This window comes from Parus major, chromosome 6 (genome assembly GCF_001522545.3).
Source record: "Parus major isolate Abel chromosome 6, Parus_major1.1, whole genome shotgun sequence".
NCBI classification, from domain to species: Eukaryota; Metazoa; Chordata; class Aves; order Passeriformes; family Paridae; genus Parus; species Parus major.
The window spans coordinates 26,316,432-26,337,463 of NC_031775.1; the positions used below are offsets into that span (position 1 = coordinate 26,316,432).

The following is a 21,032-nucleotide window of genomic DNA, read 5'->3' on the forward strand; positions in this document are numbered from 1 at the left end:
ATGACACTCCAAAAGCAACTAGGGTTTGCTCTTGTGCCAGGATGGCCTTTCTAAAAAATAATTTCTCTTTCTCTCCATGCCTCAGTCTTTAACCAATTAGCCAGTTTCCTTCCTCTCCCCTGTATGTTGATTTTAGACCTTTTTGGGGGACAAGCAGCATCCTCCAGGAGAGGGACTTGGGGGTGCTGGTGGCTGAGAAGCTCGGCATGAGCTGGCAGTGTGTGCTGGCAGCCCAGAAAGCCAGTCATGTCCTGGGCTGCATCTAAAGGAGTGTGGCCAGCAGGCCAGATTCTGCCCCTCTGCAGAGCTCACCTGGAGCACCCCTGCTATGAAAACAGGTGGAGAAAGCTGGGATTGTTCAGCCTGGAGAAGGCTCCAAGGAGAACTGGGAGCACTTCACAGTACATAAAGGGGCTACAGGAGAGATAGAGAGGAACTTTTTATGAATGTTTGTAGGGATAGGACAAGGGGGGGAATGGCTTCAAATTGAAGAAAGGCAGGTTTTGTTAGATATTAGGAAGAAGTTCTTTACTGTGAGGTTGGTAAGGTACTGGCACAAGTTGAACAGAGAAGTTGTGGATGTCCCATCCATGGAAGTGTTCAAGGCCAGGCTGGATGGGGCTTGGAGCAACCTGTTCTAGTGGAAGGTGTCCCCATGGCAGTGGGCTTGGAAATAGATGGCTTTTAAGGCCCTTTCCAATCAAATGATCCTGTGATTGTATGACATGAGGGATCAGAACCCCAGCTGACCTCACTGGCAGCTGTGTCTGAGGAAGGTTCCTCACTGGTCCCAAGGCATCCACACACAGAGGACGGTGGCCAGACAGGAGCTATTCCTCTGTGCCTCATCCAGCCCAGTGGTGATGGAGCAACAGCACAGGAGCCTGTGAGCCTGCTCTGAATCATCCTCTGGAAGGCCTTCACTTCCTTGCTCTCTGATCCAAGGCTGCTTTCTTGGCAGAGGCCTCCCCCCAGCAGTCAGTGGTAAATTCACTGCTTTGGTTGGTTGGTGTTTTTCCAGTGTTTGCTATGATACACAATTAATGAAACGTAAGTACCTCCATTTACTGCTCTCTAGAGAATCCCTTGGAATACAAGCCCTGGCCTTTGGGGACATTTCTATTGTTTCAGCTGCCACCAAAGCCAAGGGCAGCTAAATCACGCAGTGTGATGGGAGGGAGCTCACCTGCCACTGTGCCCTGGCAGTGCCAGGGCATTGCTTGCAGTTGCCTGAGCACTGTCTTTAATGACAGACACGCCACAGTAGCTCTGGCATTACAAGGTGACCACTGCCCGCAAGGTCTGGGCTCTGTCCCCAGCCCAGGCAAGGTCAAATAATTTTGAAATAGTTGACTGATCTTTCAGCATCAACAAGCAGCCTTGGAAGACTGCAAGGAAATTCTGAGAGGGGGAAATAGTTTGACATAATTCAGGTAAACAAAAAAAAAGCAATCTGCAAGCCTCGTGCTACAGGCCTACTGCCAAATCTGCCACGTCTCTTTTCCAAGGGCTTCACCTGCCTGAGGAGCAAAGGTGACTCGATCCAATCTGTGTTGTCAGGTCCTGGTTTAGAGGTGTGCCTCTATTTTTGAAGTGCCTGTATAATAGTCATTCTCTGCTGGCAGGAGACCTTCTTTATGCACTTGGTATTGGGGTTGGACAGCCCAAGAAAGACCATGAGGGCTCCCAAGCACAGTGTCCAAGGTCCCAGGTACCTGGACTGATGGCTGCTCTCTTTAGCAGGTTGGTTTAGGAAGCAGAGACTTTCCTCTGCCAACCCTTGCTGATGGAAAACACCTGCTTGGCACTACTTGGATCTTTCTAGATCCCAGAAATGTCTGATTAGAGCCAAGCAAAACAAGGGGCTGTGGATTCTGGGGGAGGTTGTACCTGGAGCTGTGGATGGGTTTCACTGCCAGCCATCCTGCCTTGCTCAAGGCACTCTGGCTGTGCAGCACAGAGGATGTGGGAGCTGTGCAACCACCTCGGACAACCTGCAGGTCACAGAGCAGCATTGCCAGGGAAAACAAATATCCTTGTTTGCCTCAAAAGGCTGAGCCATTACCTGCAGTGCACCAGGAGCTGCTAGGACAGCTTTGGGAGCGGGTGGATAGGCAAAGAGCTCACTGTGGGCCAGTCCTGTTCCCTGTGCCAGCCACCCCCACGGGTTTGAGTGAGCCCTGGGTCAAAGCAGACACGTGGCAAGGGGAAGGGACCAGGGGAAGGGCACCACAGGTTTGGTTGTCAGCAGCCTGTGTCACTCCACATGTTAAGTCCATGAGAAGCTGGCAGCAGCTCATTCTGATTTCTCATTTTACCTCATGGCTGAAGATCCCTTCTCCAAAGGGGTGAAGCCCTTAAATACTTTCAACAGTCCATCTAATCAATCTTGCTCTGATAATTTAATTACTAAGATGAAGCCAGGGCAGTTGATTAGTACAAGCCACTTACAGCACGAACAGGTCAGAGCTCTGAGCCCAAGTTCGGTTTTTTTAACCTCTTTGACTTGAAAAGTTTTCAGAGAAATTTTCAGGACCACAACACAGGTCTGACCGGCACAAGGTTTGTTTTTGCAGGCATATGCTGCTTTTACCCACAGTGTTGATATAAGTAATTCTCACCTTCCTCCTCTCCCCTGTACCAGGCACTGACTATAGAGTTACAATAATTTAAGATCTATCATTTTCAGAGTATTTTTAACCACTTCCTTTCACAGTGCAGCCTCACAACCCCTTCTGCCTGGCTGCAGATCTCAGAATAAACTGCCTTGCATTTGCACCCTGCTTCAACCCATCTCCAAAGGCAGCAGCAGCTCCCAAAGAAGTGTGTGTTGGATGGCCCAGGGCAGGGTTTAAGGACACACCAACCACCCCAGAGCAGGCAGCAGTGCCTGCTGGGCTGGGCTGCACTCACCTACCCTGTGTCAAACACCAGCACACTTTGGTCAGAGCTCACAGACTTGGTGCTTTCATTTGCTGCTTTTCCTTACTCCACGCACACAGGATTATTTTAAAATAGAAACTTCCTAAGAAGCTCTTAGACATTCATAGGACTCGGCCTGTTGTGAGCAAGGTGCTTCACTTGAGGCATTTGAGCAGCCCTGCTGAGATCAGTGGGCAGCTGCACGTGGTCAAGAACCCGGTGAAACCCAAGGGCCAGGGATTTCCTCTACTATAGGACATCTACTGGAGCAGAACAGCAACAAACACATCTAACAGCATATTTATACACGTTAGATGAGAACAACTTGTTCAGCAGTGCTCTGCTACTGCAACAGTTACATTTATGCATGCAAAAATCCCACAAAATGTGGCACAGACCCACTGTGGTTTGATGCAAAATAGCCTAAAAACAACCGCAACAACAAAACCTCCAGCAGAGCTCGCTATTAAAAATCCCCTTAAAATAAAGCAGAGAGAGAGAGAGAGAGAGAAAAATGGCAGTGATGATTTTCTCATTCACAATCAGCCAAAGAGAACTGCTAGCATCTGGTTAGATGTTTATCACACGGTAGCTGCAGCATCAGGCTGGCTCACTTCAGCACCGAGCACTTCACAGGTGCCGTGAGACCCCTTCCTCTGCACACAGAGCTCAGCTGGGTCAGGCTCAGACACAGACCCAAAAACAGGCCTGGGAACTTGTTTGCCAAATGGCCACCTGAAAATAAAACCAAAGCAAAAATTAGTATTTGAGGAAGCTTAGCTTCAGGATGTTGTTTCCAAGCACCAGCATTACATACTCAGGAAACACAAATAAACCTTGATTTTTGATCATACCTGTCCAAACAGGTATACCAACAACTATACCTGCTATGGAAAATGGAAAAAGCTGGAAATAAAACTGTGAGCTGCAAAACAATTTCAGCATAGGGACATGCAGGTAACTGTAACCAAAAATTACTGGGAGCCCTTGGCCTGGTCCTGGGAAGCTTGAGGCTGTTTGCCGTTGATTTTCAGTAAAAGATAGGACACCCCCTTCTCTCATTTAAGGTACTCTGGGAGATACTAGAATAAACTCCATGAATTATCCCCTTCCCTGTATTCATTTTCCCTTTTTCTAGCTCCCTGCAAGGGCAGCACAAGCCTTATGAATCCCATTCCCAGGTTTTTAATATAAGCAGTGCCAGCAACCAGACACGGAAAAAATCACTTAGTATTTTTATTTTAAAATACAACCATGGCTAAAAAACAAACTCTGCTAGATCTCTACAAGAGAATAAATAAATCAGAGGGGCAAACGTGGAGATGCATCCAGGGAGCCACTCCTTGATGCTGGGACTGTGGGAGTCCCATAACTCACACTGTGGAAGGAAAAAGCACCGAGGGCACTCAGAGGGACTGCAGCCCTGAACTGCAGCACAGCTGCCGCCTGTGCAGCGCATTCCCAAGGGAGGAATACAGTGGGAGAGGTGTTTTTCCCGGCTGCTGTTCCTGCCAGTGGCAGTACCGGAGAAGAGGCACTGCCACCTCTCGTTTAGCGGCTGCAATAGGCGAGCAGGGGCTGGCAGCCAGCACGGGAGGGGCAGAACCCTGCAGCACTGCTCCCATTCCCTGCTCAGTCAGACCCATTCCAGGGCAACAAGAAGGGTTTTGGCAAGAACAGGCTGCAGGCAGTGCAGCTGCTTCTAGCCCTGGGTTTGTTCACAGGCACCATGAGCTCCCACTCAGCACAGACCCTGCTGCCACCCCACCCTGAGAGCTGCCAGCACAACTGGAGCCAGGCAGCAACAAACAGTGGGACAAATCAGAGCAAACCAGGCTTTCATACATTTGTATGTTTATTATTTCAAAGTACAGTATATACACAAGGTATAGCAATACCTTTGAAAACTTTATACAGAAACAGGTATCTACAAAATTAAATCAACAGACATTTTGTGTATAGGACTTACACACAAAGATTGGAAGAATCAACAGCTTCAGTTAGAACACAGAAATGGGAAGGAAACACCCATCCACCTTGGAAAAGTTCTAGATACCACCCAGCTCCCTCTGCAAGGCAGCCACCTGTCCCTGGTGAGACGGGGCACACCTGCTTCCCACCCACTGCTGGTGCTCACAGTCACAGTGACTGGCACAGGGAGGGTGAAGGCTCCTTGGGACAGGCCTTGCCCTCTGAACCCCTCCCTAGATTCAGGTCTCTGCAGCATGTGGACACTCAGTTTTACACTTGATGCACTGGAAGCCAGGCATACAGTTTTTAAAATTTTTCTTCTTCAGTTATCAACAAAAACACTCTAATTAAAAATATTTTTAGAGAGATACTATAGGTGTTGCCAGCAACAAGTGAAGATAATGAGAAAATGTTCAAGGAAGAAATCAATCTCCAGTTTTCTGGACACTATAATTAAAAATATTGCACAAGTCAGTATGGCAGCAAGCCAGTGATTTCTATAGCATAAAATGGTACTCTTCAGGTCAGAGGGTCTGGCTTCTGACAATGACAGTGCTGGATTTTACAGAGGGTGGAAAAACATAGGCAGCTTTTTGTAGGGCCTCTAACAACATCTGTTTGTGCGATGTTTGAATTAAAAGAGCACCCTGAGTATTTAGGAAACAGATGTTTAAGCTTGTAAGACACAACCAGCCACAAGCTTGGAATTTTCAAAAGCAGCCTGTGGCAATTACACATCTAATGGACACTGAATTTCAGTGACAGGCATGTAGCTACATGCTCCAGGCTGCCTTCATGATTCGTTTATGAATCTACCAGTTTGTCTCTAAAATTCAGTTTATCTGAGGACAGTTTTCAGATTAATCACACAATTTCCAAAACAAGGTAAATGGGATGAGATTGCTACACAAGCCTCACACCAACCCTACACCAGCTACTGCTCACCTGTGTGAGCCACCCCACACAAACCTTTCCACAGAAAGTGTTCTCGCTACTCCACCAACAGCATTCATGGAAACAGGACCAGCAACATTTTATGGCTGATACATCATTGCCTCTCAAAAAGGAGGAACATCCTTATGCCAAGTTGCTGGCTGACCCCATCAGGTATTCATCACACCCCGTGCTGACTGGAGAGTCAATGTGCAAGCCAGAATGACTTTTCCATCTCTAACAGATATGTTTAAAGTAACACCTGTGGATGACAGCTTTGGTCCATGAAAACACCGTGCACGATAAACAACGTGGTATTTTGGCTGCTTTGTGTGTCTCCATAACCAAGGAATAAAAAAAGTCTGAGAAGTTATTAGTGCTACAAAGAGCAAGCAGCATTTCCAGCAGGGCAGGAGGACAGCTAACTAGGTTTCTCAACTTAAAAGGAGAAACAACCACGGCAAAAAGAAATAAGAATTTTGACAAAGCCATTGCACTGATTCCATCTGCACCACACCCCTCCTTCATTCACACTGTACACCTGGAGAACATACATTAAAAGATTACAATATTAACATGGTATCTAAAATACTGGAGTCATTCAGCTGAATGCCTGAAAACATCCAGAGATCTGGTACGTTAAAGCATGAAAACACAAATATACAAGAGCTAAGCTATGTTTTAGCATGCAAATTGTTCTAAAGTACTTTCTCTCAGCAGAAGAGCCCAGCTCAGTCATGAGCAACTGTCTGTTCGCTTCCTGGAAGCTGTGACAAAATCTGTTTCAGCAGAGCCAGGTATTTTCCTCTTCACATCACTTAAACAACAGTAAAGCAGAAGTAGTCCCATCACTGGACTGGCCCAAATTTCTTAACATCTCAGATAACCACTGCCCTCAGGAATTAGAAAAATAGATGTGTAAAAACCCACCCAGATTAAAGACTTGCAGTTTCTATATAATGCTTGCTCAGGTTTTACACAATTTGCTCCCATTCTCCCTTTCTAAAGGAATATTTAATCCTTTGACAAGGAGGTCGCCTTGAAGGGACCTGATCAAGCTTTCTGGACCACAAATCAAGTCTTGATCCCACAAGGACTTTCAGATATGCCTACTTTTAGTCTAACAGCAAAATCCCACTGTCTTGAACCAAACTATTCAAATTAAATGAGGTTCTTTTGCTCTATTTATTACAAAGCTCAGGCAACTCAGTGGCATCTGAAAATGGAGTTCACATCCCTAACTCATCCAGTCTGATCAATTATCCTCCTCTATGCTGCCAAATTCAGGTCCCTCATTTTGTGTACGAGGCAAACAGTACCTGCAGTAAGACAGATTCTCCCCACACCCCCCTTTTTGATTAAAGTAGCTAAAACATTGTTATTGTAAATGTACATTGACATTTTTTATGGCAATAGGAAGTTCAAGTATTTAATAAAAACCTGAAGTATGTATTTACACGGTGATCTGATCAATTGATTTTGGTCAAAAGGTGATAGATACAGAAACTACACATTTACTTGCTGGAATAAAGATATTTCAGATCCAGTATATTACTCATCCTGGAATTAAAATGTGAACATTATGTGACTAAACCAAATCTTGTGACCTTAATACTCTTCCCCCATCACCCTCTCAGCCACTGAAGGACTAAGTAACAGTTTTCAGTTACTTTGACCAACTAATTCTTCTCAACAGTAAAATCAATGAGGGGCACAGATTTCTGTGTCACTTTCACAGTCCAACAATAGATTAAAATCCCATTTAGATCTATTTCTTGCCATTATAGTCACTAGTTGGTCTAGCCACAGCTAATGAGAAAATTTCATTAGTTTCCATTTGTCTTTGAGAACAGATGCAACCACCATGTCTATATGTACTTACACAGATTTACAATGGGCAGCTTAAACTCCTTAAATGCTGTTAGTTATGCAGAAGCCCAGAAAGCTTTATTAATCAATTATCTGATATCAGACTTATTTTGATTCACATGTCTAAAGATCAAGGGTTTACAAGATTTGCTGAACTGACATTGGTTTCGACTACATGAACTCAAGAAGTGAATCAGAACACTTTCTAATTCCTTAGTTTTACTGTTGTTTCACTCCTCTGGAATAAAGAATTTCACCAGTTGAATGTTAATCTAAAGCAAAAAATATGCAGTATCATGGCCACCACTTAAAACCCCAAATTTTGTAACAAAGCATTACTCCATGCATGTGTCAAAAATGCTTAAATCAACCCAAAGATCAGAAATAATATGCAAGAAAGGAAACAAATGTCTGAAAGCCCTTAAAGCTCAGTAACACCAGATATGTTCAATAGCAACTAAGACATAATTGGCTTTATTTTTCTTTTCAAGCTCCATCATTAAGAGACTGATTAATTACACAGTGCAGAAATTAAAATCTCATGGCAACTCACTCCAAACAGTCTGCACTGCAAAGTGTCTGTATTTCATAGAGAGGTTTCAGGTAAATGTAGTGTGCAGTGAATTTCAGCAGTGCCTCAGGCTGGTACTGGGTAGACAGAACCACACAGACGCCAAACCCTGTTGATTTCTTACACGAGTGAGCCTGTGTGACCGAAGGCTTCTTCTGCAAAAACCCAGATGCTTGTGCTGGCAGGCAGAATGTAAAACACAGTGGTCTGTAGCACCTGCCTTTTCTGCATCTTCATGTTGGCTAGTCCCCAGAAGCTTTAGTTATGTCTTCTTTATTCTCTGTTCCAGTTCATGCTTGTGTTTAATAAGTCGTTCTATTTCTGTTCCCAGAGTTTGCAGGTTTTCCTTTGTGGGGGGGAGAAAAATGATAAGGTAATTTATACAGGGAAATTAGTCCATCAGCACAAAATGCACTAATAAGTCAAAATTACTGTTTATGTCAGCAGGTTGATACTTTCAAGTATTCAGAACAAATGCAAATCATTAGTTAGAAGAAATCAAACTTATTTCAACAAAAAACTCAAATCTCTTGGTAAGTCCTTTTTTGCAGTTACCAGTATTCTACAGGATGTCTAGAAGGTAGAATGCTCGTTCCCCTAGCGTTCAGGGGGAATGATGATTACAGGAAGAGATCTCCAGCTTGTGCAGAACCCTGCAGCCCAGCTGGCAGCCTGCACACTGTTTTCCAGCCTGCCACCTCTCCCTGGCAGCAGATGTGCTGCCCCAGCAGCTCAAGAGAGCCAGGCAGGCAGAGCCCACGCTCCTGGCTCCACATGCCCAGGGCAGAGCATGGAGAGACCTGCCCTGCTGAAGGCACAGAACTCATTTCAAGCAGCAGCCCATTAGTGCAGCACGCTCTGAGGGTCTTAAACTAGAGGTGCAATGGCATCATGTCACCTCTCCTGGTTAACCATACCTGTCACCAACTCCTGGTAACCATAACTCCCTGGTTAACCCAATGCCATCAGTGGCACCAAATCACAATGAGCTGACTTCTGAAAAGCCTGTGTAATAGCATGCAGTGAAGGGGGCATCTGAGTACCACAAGAATGTGCAGAACTGGCACAGCTACTCACTTTCAATGTGATATTCTTCAGTAATGTATCTTCTAACACAGCCTGAAGCTTCCTGTTTATCTCTAAGGAGAGCTCCAACGTGAGCCCACTGTCTGCAGGGTGAGATGTATACAGAGATGCCATAATCCCACCACGCCTGCTCAAGTGTACTTTGTTGAAGTCAGAGGCCTCTGATGACAGTGTTCCAGCTTCTTCCCGCAAAATATAACTCTGAATAATTCTGGAGGATAAAAAAGTAAAAACATCACAGCATTAAAAGGCAGAGAAGAGTCAGATGCTGAAGTAACTTCAGATTTCTGACATGAGTGATTTTATTGTCAAGCAGTACTGTATTACCAAAAAAGCAGTAAAAATTTACTCCTGCAATTCCTATGTCAGAGGAAAACCTGTGATACCAATAGTGACACAGGAAATGCTGGTAAGCCAAGAGACCAAAATATGCAGGATTTACTTATTGAAAAGTATTCTGAATAGCTAATGAGACAAGAAAGGTAATTTAAAAAGTCTACTTTCCTTTGCTGAAGGACTCCAGACATGAAATCTTAACCCTTCTACACATGAGAAAAAAATGACAAAGCCACTTCACAAGTCTTCCCAAGTTGTGATCACATTCTGTGACATGGTAGCAGCTGGACATACATGTATGGACTTATTAAGCAAGGACTGTTCTTAACAGGCAATAGCACCTTCCAGAGGCAGCTTTATGCCAGCATTCCTTACCCTCCAAACTGAAGTTCCAGACATTAATTATCCTGTAAGATGAGATTTTCATTTAAGTGGAATCTTGTCTCACACATTAACCACTGACCACCTTTGGCTCAGACACATCATTTGTTTGATATATATACCCAAGTACCATCTGGAATAATGCAGATTCTCCTTCCAAAACAAACACAATCAGCACCCTTTTAAGCACATGAGGATTATGGACTCTTCTGTTAGCCACTGGCAGTAGTCCACCTCAAACCAGCCACCTGCTGAGCATTTTGCTCCCAAAAACCCACTTGTGACAGTTTATTCCTCCTGAAAAAATTCAGTAATAGTACTAATAGCCAAAAACTTGGCAATTATTATAATTGCTGGGAAAAGATAAGGAAAAACAAAACCCAACTAATTCCATCTTCGAAATCTACTGTCACTGCAATGTTTTTACTGTTTTAAACATTTTCATTTAGACAATTACTTTTCTTACACAAAATCCAGAATACCTGTCTAGTGCATCAGCTCAACACTGAAACCCTGCATGGACAGAACACAGCACATACTTTGTTTTTTTCCTGATTTCCTCCACCAGCTGTTTAATGTGATCCTCCATAAACTCCATCTTCTCATTTTTTCGAGCATGTGCCTTCTGCAGCCTCAGTATTCTTTCAACCAAGACAGCCTTGTCCACCTCTGGGAAGCTGTCCACAGCCACTGCAGAGCCAGTGTTCTCAGGCGACCGATCCTCGTTGCTGCTCCGCGCGTTCAGGGACCCTGCCAACACATCAGTTTTTGTAAAAACTCCTTCAGATCTTAGAAGTGTCCCCAGCAGAGTAGTGCATGCACTCACTACTGGTCAGGAGCTGAGGATATCTTCCCCAGGATGCCAGTTCCCCTTTATGTTAGTGGTGTTTTCTCTAAAGGATCCTTACGGTGTTTAAATGTGACATGCTGGCACTGCCTACTGTGGGTGCATTGCCTTCGGTGTAAGTGTGCTGCTCCCTTCAGGAATGCTCATTCCCACTTAAACACCTTCATCTCAAAATTTACTCTGCACAAGACTGAGCTGATTTTAAGTGTGTGTTTTGGAATAAACTAAAATTACAATACTATGAAAACTGTACAGACTCAAAAAAGCCCTATATATAAACACGTTGCAGCATTGATCACTGGGAGCTTGCACTATTTCCTTTACTTTCTGTTGTTCTTTCTAAGCATTTGTCTCTCTCACACAGTGAGATTACAGGACATCTGGACAGAACTAACCCAACTTAAAAGCCAAAGATATCAAGGAAGGAAAAATGCTGTTTTCAGTTCTAAAGATCACTGCTTTAGTTCTAACTGGATAGAAAGTAATGAATATTACATAAACCCACTGATGTCTCTAATGATGCTAATTGATTTCTCATTTACACAGTTGCAACTGTCAATAGGGCAATTAAACAATGTTGGAAGCCACTGCTCATTTTTATTTTGCCTCTGGCAGCATGTAAAAGGTCCTCTATAAACTGGAGTCCTCTTGAGCTTCCTCCAAACATAAAAGCAACAAAATAAAAAGGCAGGTATTTAAAAAGAACCAAAATATATAAACATCATAAACATTACACTTTAATCTCATAATAAGCACCTACAACTGCAGTCAGCCAAGTGCATTTTGGTGCTTAGAGGCTATTTTGTCAGTTTTAATGGGAGGCAGCCCACACACTGAATATGCACAAACCACACAAAGAGCAAGCACACTGTGGCAACCTTGTTAAGACTGAAGGGCTGTTTGGCAGCCCTGCTATGTGCTCCATTACCTGATGAACTGGAACGGCTCCCCATGCTGCTGACTTCTTTGTCATAATTACCATTTTCCATCTGATCCAATTTCCTCCGTGCTAAAATTAACAAAATGATGATTACCAACAGCAGAGTAAGAATTAAAAATTACAGGGTTACCCAGCATACAGAACCTCTTATCATCTCTCACCTGCACTAATTTAACATGACATGACAACTGAAAGACAATGGTAGCAACTAAAAAGAAAACCCAAACAACTTCCTATCTCTCTCTGGCCTGAGCCATGAAGCACCTGGATGCAACACCCACCATGATCCCTACACACTGCTGTAGTTGCCAGTTGAAGGGGTAATGTCATATGTAGGCTTAACTGGGACCAGTAAGACTTGAGTTTGATTTTACTTCTGATTAGGTCTGCCATGTAAATTACTACTGATGTTGGCAATTCTGTTCCAGCACCTCATAACTGTACCACTACAGCAGTACTTGTGCCAGAAGCACCACTCATTCCGTAGGGATCAAGAGGGAAAGCACACAGCTGTTCTTATATGCACAAAAAGGGACGTGGAACTTGTCTTGCACAGTGCCAATAGGACCTCTTCTTCCAAACACACTTCAAACACATTTAATTATCTTCAAATCTATTTGCATTCAGAGTGTATGCATTGTTGGGTATTTGATAACTTCTATTTGTAGACAAAATTGGCCATCAGTCTCTCCACATCCAGCTTTAAAAACTGAAGTGTTCTGTTTAATGTACTAAAAATAACTGTCACCAGCAATTCCTGATACAGGTACCAACTAGGAAACTTCTGACTATACTCTTACACAGACCAGGATCCATATATATATATATTTCAGTAGTCAGATACATCATAACAAAGACTAAACTCTTTTGAAATAACTATTTCATTTTATGTCTAAGCCCACTTCAAAAGTTACATTTTAGACTGAAAATTAACACAAAGGCCTGTAATTGCAGTTTCTACAAGATCTAACTTGCTCACTCTCATTGTCTTCAGGGACAAGGAGAGCTTGAAGGGTGACACTCAAGAAGTGAGCACACAGAGACACGACCTGAGAGTCTCCAACAGACACTGAAGGGGGTCATAGATGGGGCTCACTCATAAGTGAAAATATTCTCCACCTAGCTGAAGTTGTTTCGTGAGGTCTTTCAAGTTTGCTGCGTGCTTGCGTTTCTGGGTAGCCAGGTCATCCTTCAGTTCATCCACGTGGGTCTTCAGTGCTGACACTTCTTCCTGCTCTGAGGCCAGCTGAGCCTGCAGGGTCTCAACCTCTGACTTTCGCTGATCCTCCTCCTTCTGTAACTTGATGGCCTAAAATTGCGATTTTACCTTCAGTCATACACAAAGAAATTCCAGCCTAACCATAGTGCATGCTCAACAACCCTCACTGCACTTGTCACCTGGGAATCATTCACACTTCACACTTATTATTTAGGCTGAACACTAGCATTTCACATGAATAATAAGATTCCTCAACTACCTCCAAAACTTCTACATGATAAAGTCACATTATGTTCCATGACACACTAAGTTCATTAAAAATTACATTTATCTCATAGTACAAACAGGACCTGAGGAACAGTTTACAGTAATAAATTTCACAGGCAAATTAGAACCCAGTGTCTGTTTCAATTACACCTGCACAGAGAACAACTCTCTGCTCCCACAAAGCCAGAAAGAGCAACACAGTGACACCTCCTCATTCCAGTGCAGTGTGCCTCAGGATGCCTTTCAGCTTGAGAACATGAGGTGTTCATATCCCTCTGCTACTAATGGCAGACTCAAGGAGAAACTGCAGTCAGGCAACTGAAGATATAAGGTGGCATTCATGTGCCACAACTTTATCTGCATCTGACATCTTACTAGAGCAAAAACAAGCTGCCCACTGTACTCACCAGATCACCTTTAGTCTGTTGAACACATTCCAGCTGATTCTGCAGCTCTCTTTCACTGTAAGAAAGCTTATCCAACTGGCTCTGTAAGGAATTGTTTTCAGACTGAAGCTGTGCATTCTTACTGGTTAATTTCTCAGTGAATATCAACAGCTCAGATTCTCTTTTCCGACTACCTTCAATGTCCTTCTGAAGATCAGCAACCAGAGAATTGAAACCATCTATTTCTTCCTTTAAAGCATTGATTTCTTGTTCATCTCTGTCAAAACAATTGTATCTCATTAGGGATAACCTGAGCTTAAAGATATGAAGCTTTGTTGCAATAAAGGCATTCAGGTAAAGTCCAAATAAGGCACAATTTGGGGAACAATTAATGACCCTGGGGTATCTATTAGTCACTGGATCATTTTAAATGTCAAGGCAGTTTTCACTCTGTTTCACAACATGCTGCAGTGCTGAAATGACAATTTCTACATCCCACAGAAGACACTCAGGCAGTAGCTCCTCATCTCTCCATGTTCAATTTCTCCATATGACCTTCAGATCAGGGTACAAACAAAACTCTCAAATCCAGACCCAGTAGGTACGAGGAAGGCTTGCAAACCCAACAAAGGTGGCAAATCTGTAAGAGGCCTTCTCTTTAAGAAACAGGGATATGCTCCAGTTTGGATTTCTCTAGGACAGCAGTATGGTGATTCCTGACACATCCTTATCCAAGCCCTGCAGCTCTGAATCAAAGGGCCTGTCCCACTGCACTACTCCTCCCCCCAGAAACAAGTCCTTTCCTCTACAAACCAAGTTTTTGTTTCTACTCCCATTAGGAAACTTTTGATTTATCCTATCCAATCCATCTGAGTAAAAAATGCTACATCTTCAGTTATCATCAACATTCTACAGAAAGTGTTTGAAATTAATTCCAAAATTTAATAGCAGTTAAAAATGTTACAGACTAAAAACATCCCTCTTATTTGCTCTTGCAATATTTGTTCATTAATTCTTCAGTCATAGGGGATTTTATACACCTTTTCTAAAACTTCACTTTCTAACATCAGCAGAAAAAAACCCTCACCTTTCTCACAGGGAGTGTGTATATTCAAATTTAAAATTAAAATTATACAAAGCAAGAGCACACATTTAATTTCCTGACAGACATTGTAATTATGAGGAGGATCAATTCACTTTAAATCAACAATCCTGTATTGATTCATTTCTCCAAGAAGAGCCGAGACCCAGTCATTTGTGCTGCAAAATACCTCACCTGCAGCTCTCATTTAAAAACCTGTGCCAGAAGGGTATGCTTGTATTTTGTATTTTCAAACACATTGTTTCATTATGACAGGATAAATCTCTGCCTAGCAGTCAGGGTTGGATCAGACAAAATTAAAGATCTAGAACATTCTAAAAGAGATGTCCAGCTTATCCTTAAAATTTTGCAAATGAAGGAGACCAGGGAACACTGGAGGTGAGCAGTATCAAGATCAGCCATGAAGTTCTTCCCAGTATTCAACCTAAAATCATATTCCTCCAGTGAACAAATATAGCTGGACACTCACTTTATAATATAGCCTTTATACATATCAGCATGTCTGCCTTGAAATCAAAATAAATGACAATATGAAATCTGATGTAGGGATAATAAATGAATGGGAAGGATATTGAAAAAAAATCCAAACCAAATAGAAATGAGAGACGTATTTAAGCATGTCTCAATTACTGAGAGGAAAAGATAAGTGGAAACACACACTTGTAGTTTTACACTTGGATCACAGTCACTTCAATTCATTTGGCAAGATTCCAAGTGAAAAATAATTGTTACTGATCCAAGTGTAGGCTCCAGTAGTTTCTAGCCCACAGCAGTTTCCCTGGGAAAGCTGATGACACCATGACAATACAGGTGACCAACACACAGCAAATGGGAAGTGGTTGACTGCTAAACCCTGAGGAAGGCCCATAATTACAGAAATACTTTCCAATAATAAATAAGAACTGTTTACCAGCATAAGAGGGACAGGCATATAGGTGGATCTGCCTATTTGACATTTATCTATCTCCATTTATGCAACACCACTGGATCCAGCAGAGTGGCCAGCATTTGTATATCCCAGTCCATATGTACCACACAGACACAGGACCATGCTCAGACACTCCTGAATTGTGCATGGGCCCAGCCCTCCCCTGAGATTATTTCCCTCACATTCTTAAATGAGCAAACTTTGATGCAGCAGAATGAATTCCAGTCCATTTGAAAGACAAGTGCCCCATATACTGTCTGAATAAAAATCTGTCAAGTAAATAAAATTCTTTTCACTAAATACTTCCATTCATTGACCACAATTTTAAAGCAATTTATCTTTCTAGTTTAATTGCTCCCTTCCATCTTTCAATAAAACAAGCACTGAGAAGAAACCTAGAAGACAATTTCCTGTAGAGTATGCTGGAAATCAGGCACTTGTTATTCTGATAATGAGAGACACTAAACTAGATTCATCAATCTCAATCCCCTTGTTTTGTAAGAGGCCACCAAGGATATCTTCAATATTAGCAACACTGATTTAAATCAGGACAAGCATTCTTCAAATTACAATACATTTAAAGTATCAATAACTTCAATAAAACAAACCCTTCCACATCTCAGATAATCTTTTAAATCATTACTCAAAGTGCACAGCTGTACCTCTGATGTTGATCCTGCAGCTGATCTACAGTTTTGACTCTGTCCAGCAAATTCTGAATCTCACTTTTCTGTCTATTTATTATTTCTTTATACTTGGATAACTCATCTTCTGTTCTTAAGCGCTCATCCTCTAGACACTTTACCTAAATGGAAAAAAAAAAAATAAAACCAGAAACTATTTAGTTTCACAAACTTCAGAGCTAAATTATTCTGATCATATGTCTAGACTGTTGTACAAAGCTCATATGTTAATTTTTTGGCGATTCCAAGTAACTTAAAACAATATCCCTAAGTATTTCAGATCAAATAGAGCCAGAAAAACAAACAAAAAATTAAATACAAGCATGAGTAACTTTAGTTTTGTCCAAAGGCTCAAATTTAGCAGCCTAATGGATCAGAGTCCAAAGATATGATGTTTCCCCAGTTACTAAGGCAACCCCTTACTATGTCTTCCTCCCTTTTTCCACAGTGCTATTACCTCCTTATCAGAGGTCAAAACTCATTTCACAGTTAGGAGAAGCTTACAAGTATTTTACCTATGTTAAATGTAGGAAATTTAAAATATTTGCAGGATTACAAATTAAAAATATTGCTCAACTTTTCAGCCAAACCAGGTGCACACCGTGAAGCAAAACACTGCTGTGTTCCAGATCAGCTCATAGTCCCTAAAAAAGGCTATCCAGAGTCAACAATTAGGTATTCTTTCTAGTCTCATGCCAGCCAATCTCTAATCACACTGTTTATTCCTGAAGAAGTAAAAGTCCAATTAGGAATGGAATGTATTCTTGTTCCAAAAACGCAGCACTGTGCCTTCAGCCCCACTCCAATCCAACTCAGCACACTTTACCTTTGTTCTCAGTGTTCGAAGCTCATCCATGCCTTCCTTAAATGTTCTCTTCAAGTCTTCCAGCTCTTTTATTTTTGCATGATGCACCTTTTTAGAAGATAAAAAGCTCATTGAGAAAACTAAATGTACAGTGGCACCTCAAAAGAAAAATAAAAAATCTAGGGCAATATAGGCCACTACAAAAACTGAGAGGGCCTGAGGCAGAACAGGTACCCCAAAGACTTGGTTTACTTCTTCAAAAAGGAAAACAAAACCTCAAAGCTTCTTTATTCTCAGGAGAGCTGAGAAGAATAGGGAGACTGCACACTCTGGTTTTAGGCATGCAAATCTATGGCACAACAGGCCCTAAGAAAGCTCTGAGCAAACTGGCACCTCTGAAGATGGCATGTGCACAGATGAGCTGTGAGCAGATACATCATCATCATTACAGAACTTCACTTTGGGGCTAGTAAATGTCTACAAAGAACAGAGGCTGGTCCTTGTCTCTCCTTGCCATATATCTTGGCAAAATACTGATCAGAGAAAGACTTGACTCAAGTGAATTTGTGCTTCTAATTACAGCAACATTCATGTTTATAAATGAAAGAGAAGTTATTTCACCTTCATTATATCATATTTTCCCCCTAACTTTGTTTTTAAAAAGGTAGTACCTGGAGATATCCTCCAAAAAAGCAGTGCTGGGGGGCAGACACCTGGGATTTATTTTCAGACCACAAAAAAAGACAAAACCCAAAGAATCTGGCGTAACTGTAAGCATCTTAAAATAAGATGCTCAAAATTACAATCTCATGGAATTCATAACCACAAAGTGGTCTCCATACACCACATACTTACCTCCAGGTGATCAGACCTCTCCTGAATTTGTTTCTCTAGTTCTCCTTTAGTTACTCGGAATTTTGCATCCAATTCATTTGATTTGATTTCTTCTGACTCCTAAAGGGATTGAAGAAATATAAGTAGATTTTAGAGTTTTGTTTCCCTTTCTATTCTGAGTGTACAGACAGCTTTTCACATCACTGAGTCCTTCCTGTAAGTACATCTCTGATAAGCCTGACCATGCCAAGGAAGAAGCCCACGCTGCATGCCAATCAAAATAAACATTTTCCCTTTTATTTAACAACTTTCCAATAACGTAAAAAAACTAGCTTAAACTAGAAAGAAATGAAAAAGAAGATTCAGGCACTAAACAATAATTTGATCTCTTGAGAAAATGTGCCTACTTGATAGGATTTTATCATTTCTTGACAGTTTTTCCTTATCTGATCTCCTTCTTCTTTTGCTTCAGTTAATTTTGTCATTGCATCTTTGAGACGTTCTTTGGTTTCCTACAAAAATAGTAATTAAAAGAATGGGTTAACCCTAGTAAAACCCATTTACTTAACTTCATCTGAGAAGCACATTTCTCACAATAAAACTTTCCTTTCAGTCTAAAAGAATTAAGAAAACAAAAAGTCCGACACCATTTTTCCCCTTGCTCCCATTCAACTGTTAATTTATGTAATTCCATTTTACCCAATACTGAAGGCACAACAAAAGGATCTCTTGTTTATGTGTATATTTCTAGATAGCACATTTAACTCTATCACTTAAAAACTAAAATAACAGCTATTTCAAACAAATAACCACCCCCAAAAAACAAACTTAACAACAAATTAAAATTTGATGACCAAATCAAAGAGAATCCACCAATACATTCTCCCTTCACATTCTTTCAACATTTCCACTTCAGTATCACTATTTGAGAGCACTATTCTGATTTTTGCTGCAGGTATTCAAACTAAACAGAAACATCACATTAGAAACAGTACATAAAAAGTAAATACTACAACAACTACATTACTCTGTATTTTCATGTAATGATATCAGCACCACTTCACGCACCTTGTGTGAATCCATTTCTGTTTTCAATTTGTTCTGAGCCCATTTTACTTTGATAACATGAGAATTGATTTCTTCCTTCAATTTTTCTATTTCTCTGTTGAGTCGAGTGGCTTCACCATCCTGAGAAAATTTTATAGATTTTTTATAGAATTAAATGATACAGTGTTTCTACAACAAAACTCCCGTCCAGCTATCAAGTTGGTTTCTTTTCTTAATGTCTGGGTTTTGCAAAATCATGCACATATTTCAGAATGCCCAATAATCCTTTAATCCCCCATTAGTGTTGTGGTTTGAATAGCAAGGTAAGGTTGCATTCCTGTTAGTATATGTTAATGTTACATATCTGTGAAAACACAAAGCACCACAGAGGTGATTTTTGTTTCAGAAGTGTAGTTTCTAGTCATTATTAATTTTTGGATCTTCCACATGAAATAGAATTGTAAAACACAGCTGTGAAGAATAATACAAAAGGACTTGGATCATTTAAAAATAATCTCTTGCTGCTTTCCAAAAACAAGTGGCAAAATTTTGGCTGAAAAATTCTATTACTTTATTATCAATTTTTAGTAGTACAAAAGAGGAAACATAGAGTGAAAACACAGAAAAACAACAAAAAGACTGCAATAATTTAATGCCATTGCAACCTTTAAAAAAAAAATCTGAAACTAGGAATTACTTCAAAATCTAGACATCTGCAACAAAAGCTGTCTTGTCAATTTTGTAAAGAAAAAAAAAATCCCTAATGTTTCACAAACCAATGTTCAGGGAAATATTAAAAGGAACTTCAAAAAGATTGTGATGAGACCCGAGTAACTTTTTCCCCTTCCCTTGGAAGAAAGGCACTTTCACAGCTGTGCAGCAAAAACTAAATGAGAATAGGTCTGTTTTACCAAGTACAACAGCAAACAAGTGATAAGGTTGTTCTGACAGAGCTTTTAATCAAGTCACACAGCAGTACTTGGAGTACCTTAGTTTCAAAGAGCTGGTGTAATCTTCCTTTTTCCTGAGAAAGTTGTTTAATTTTATTTGTAAGCTTTTCTATTTCTTTGTTTGCATCTCTCAGTCTTCTCTCAAGGACCTCCTTTTCCTTTCGGAGGTCAAGTGACTCCTTCTCCCCTCGGACATATTTCATCACCATGGTCTCCTTTTCATGGCGAGCTTCCTCACATTTCTTATTTGCCTTGGAAAACATCAAAACACAATGAATCAAACCTTGTATTTCATAATTAACTGGATATTTGTAGTACTGCAGCGTAACAAGGCAGAACTCAAAAGCTCCAGTTTGACAAAGACTAACATTCAACCCTCTTAAGCACTGCAATTGCTCCTGCTTCTAACAGTAAATGTGTATCTAAGCAGCTGCATCTTTGCAGCTAAACATCTCAAATGAGTTATCAATACATTATAAATTTCTTGTTTAGAAGGAAGGTAGTATAAAGTTTAGGAACAAAATAATTTTGCACCAGTACTGGTATTCTGTCTTCCTTCATCCACATGCCAACTGGACAATCATTATCCAGTGGCTTATTTTTCAGTTGGCTCCCTTTCAGTGGCTTACTTTTAGAGATTCCCCCAGCACTAGCAAGTTCTGCTTCAAATTAGAGAAAAAAAAGTAAAATCAGACACTGAGCTTTAGAATACATACAACAGAGAAAATATTATAATATGATATTAAAAAGGAAAAAAAAAAAATCCCAGATTTCAGTAATACATAAAGACAAAATACGAGCTTTGTGCTGGAATTGAGAAAAGTATTAATTTTCTGACAGCCTGTCTGAAAAAAGCTACTGCCAGCTTTTAGCTCCTTTTGAATCAAGTTCAGCTTACAGGTAAAGAAAATGAGATTTCCTTGAGGGCTGAATTCAATACATATAAAAATAGGTA

General features: G+C 41.1%; 1 protein-coding gene across 3 annotated transcripts in view; it reads right to left on the minus strand.

The window, feature by feature from the left end:
- Nucleotides 1-4,759: 4,759 nt before the first annotated feature.
- The window catches only part of CCDC186 (coiled-coil domain containing 186), a 35,536-nt gene continuing 19,263 nt past the window's right edge, over nt 4,760-21,032 (minus strand). For all 3 annotated transcript variants that reach the window (XM_015633505.3, XM_015633504.3, XM_015633506.3), the window contains exons 5-16: nt 20,116-20,328; nt 19,149-19,268; nt 18,488-18,592; nt 18,102-18,200; nt 17,268-17,354; nt 16,421-16,563; nt 13,750-14,005; nt 12,976-13,165; nt 11,845-11,925; nt 10,609-10,819; nt 9,344-9,563; nt 4,760-8,612 (exon numbers count right to left, since the gene is read on the minus strand). In XM_015633505.3, the coding sequence (XP_015488991.1) occupies nt 8,529-8,612; nt 9,344-9,563; nt 10,609-10,819; nt 11,845-11,925; nt 12,976-13,165; nt 13,750-14,005; nt 16,421-16,563; nt 17,268-17,354; nt 18,102-18,200; nt 18,488-18,592; nt 19,149-19,268; nt 20,116-20,328 (1,809 nt within the window). In that variant the 3' untranslated portion in view covers nt 4,760-8,528. The remainder of the gene's footprint in view (nt 8,613-9,343; nt 9,564-10,608; nt 10,820-11,844; nt 11,926-12,975; nt 13,166-13,749; nt 14,006-16,420; nt 16,564-17,267; nt 17,355-18,101; nt 18,201-18,487; nt 18,593-19,148; nt 19,269-20,115; nt 20,329-21,032) is intronic.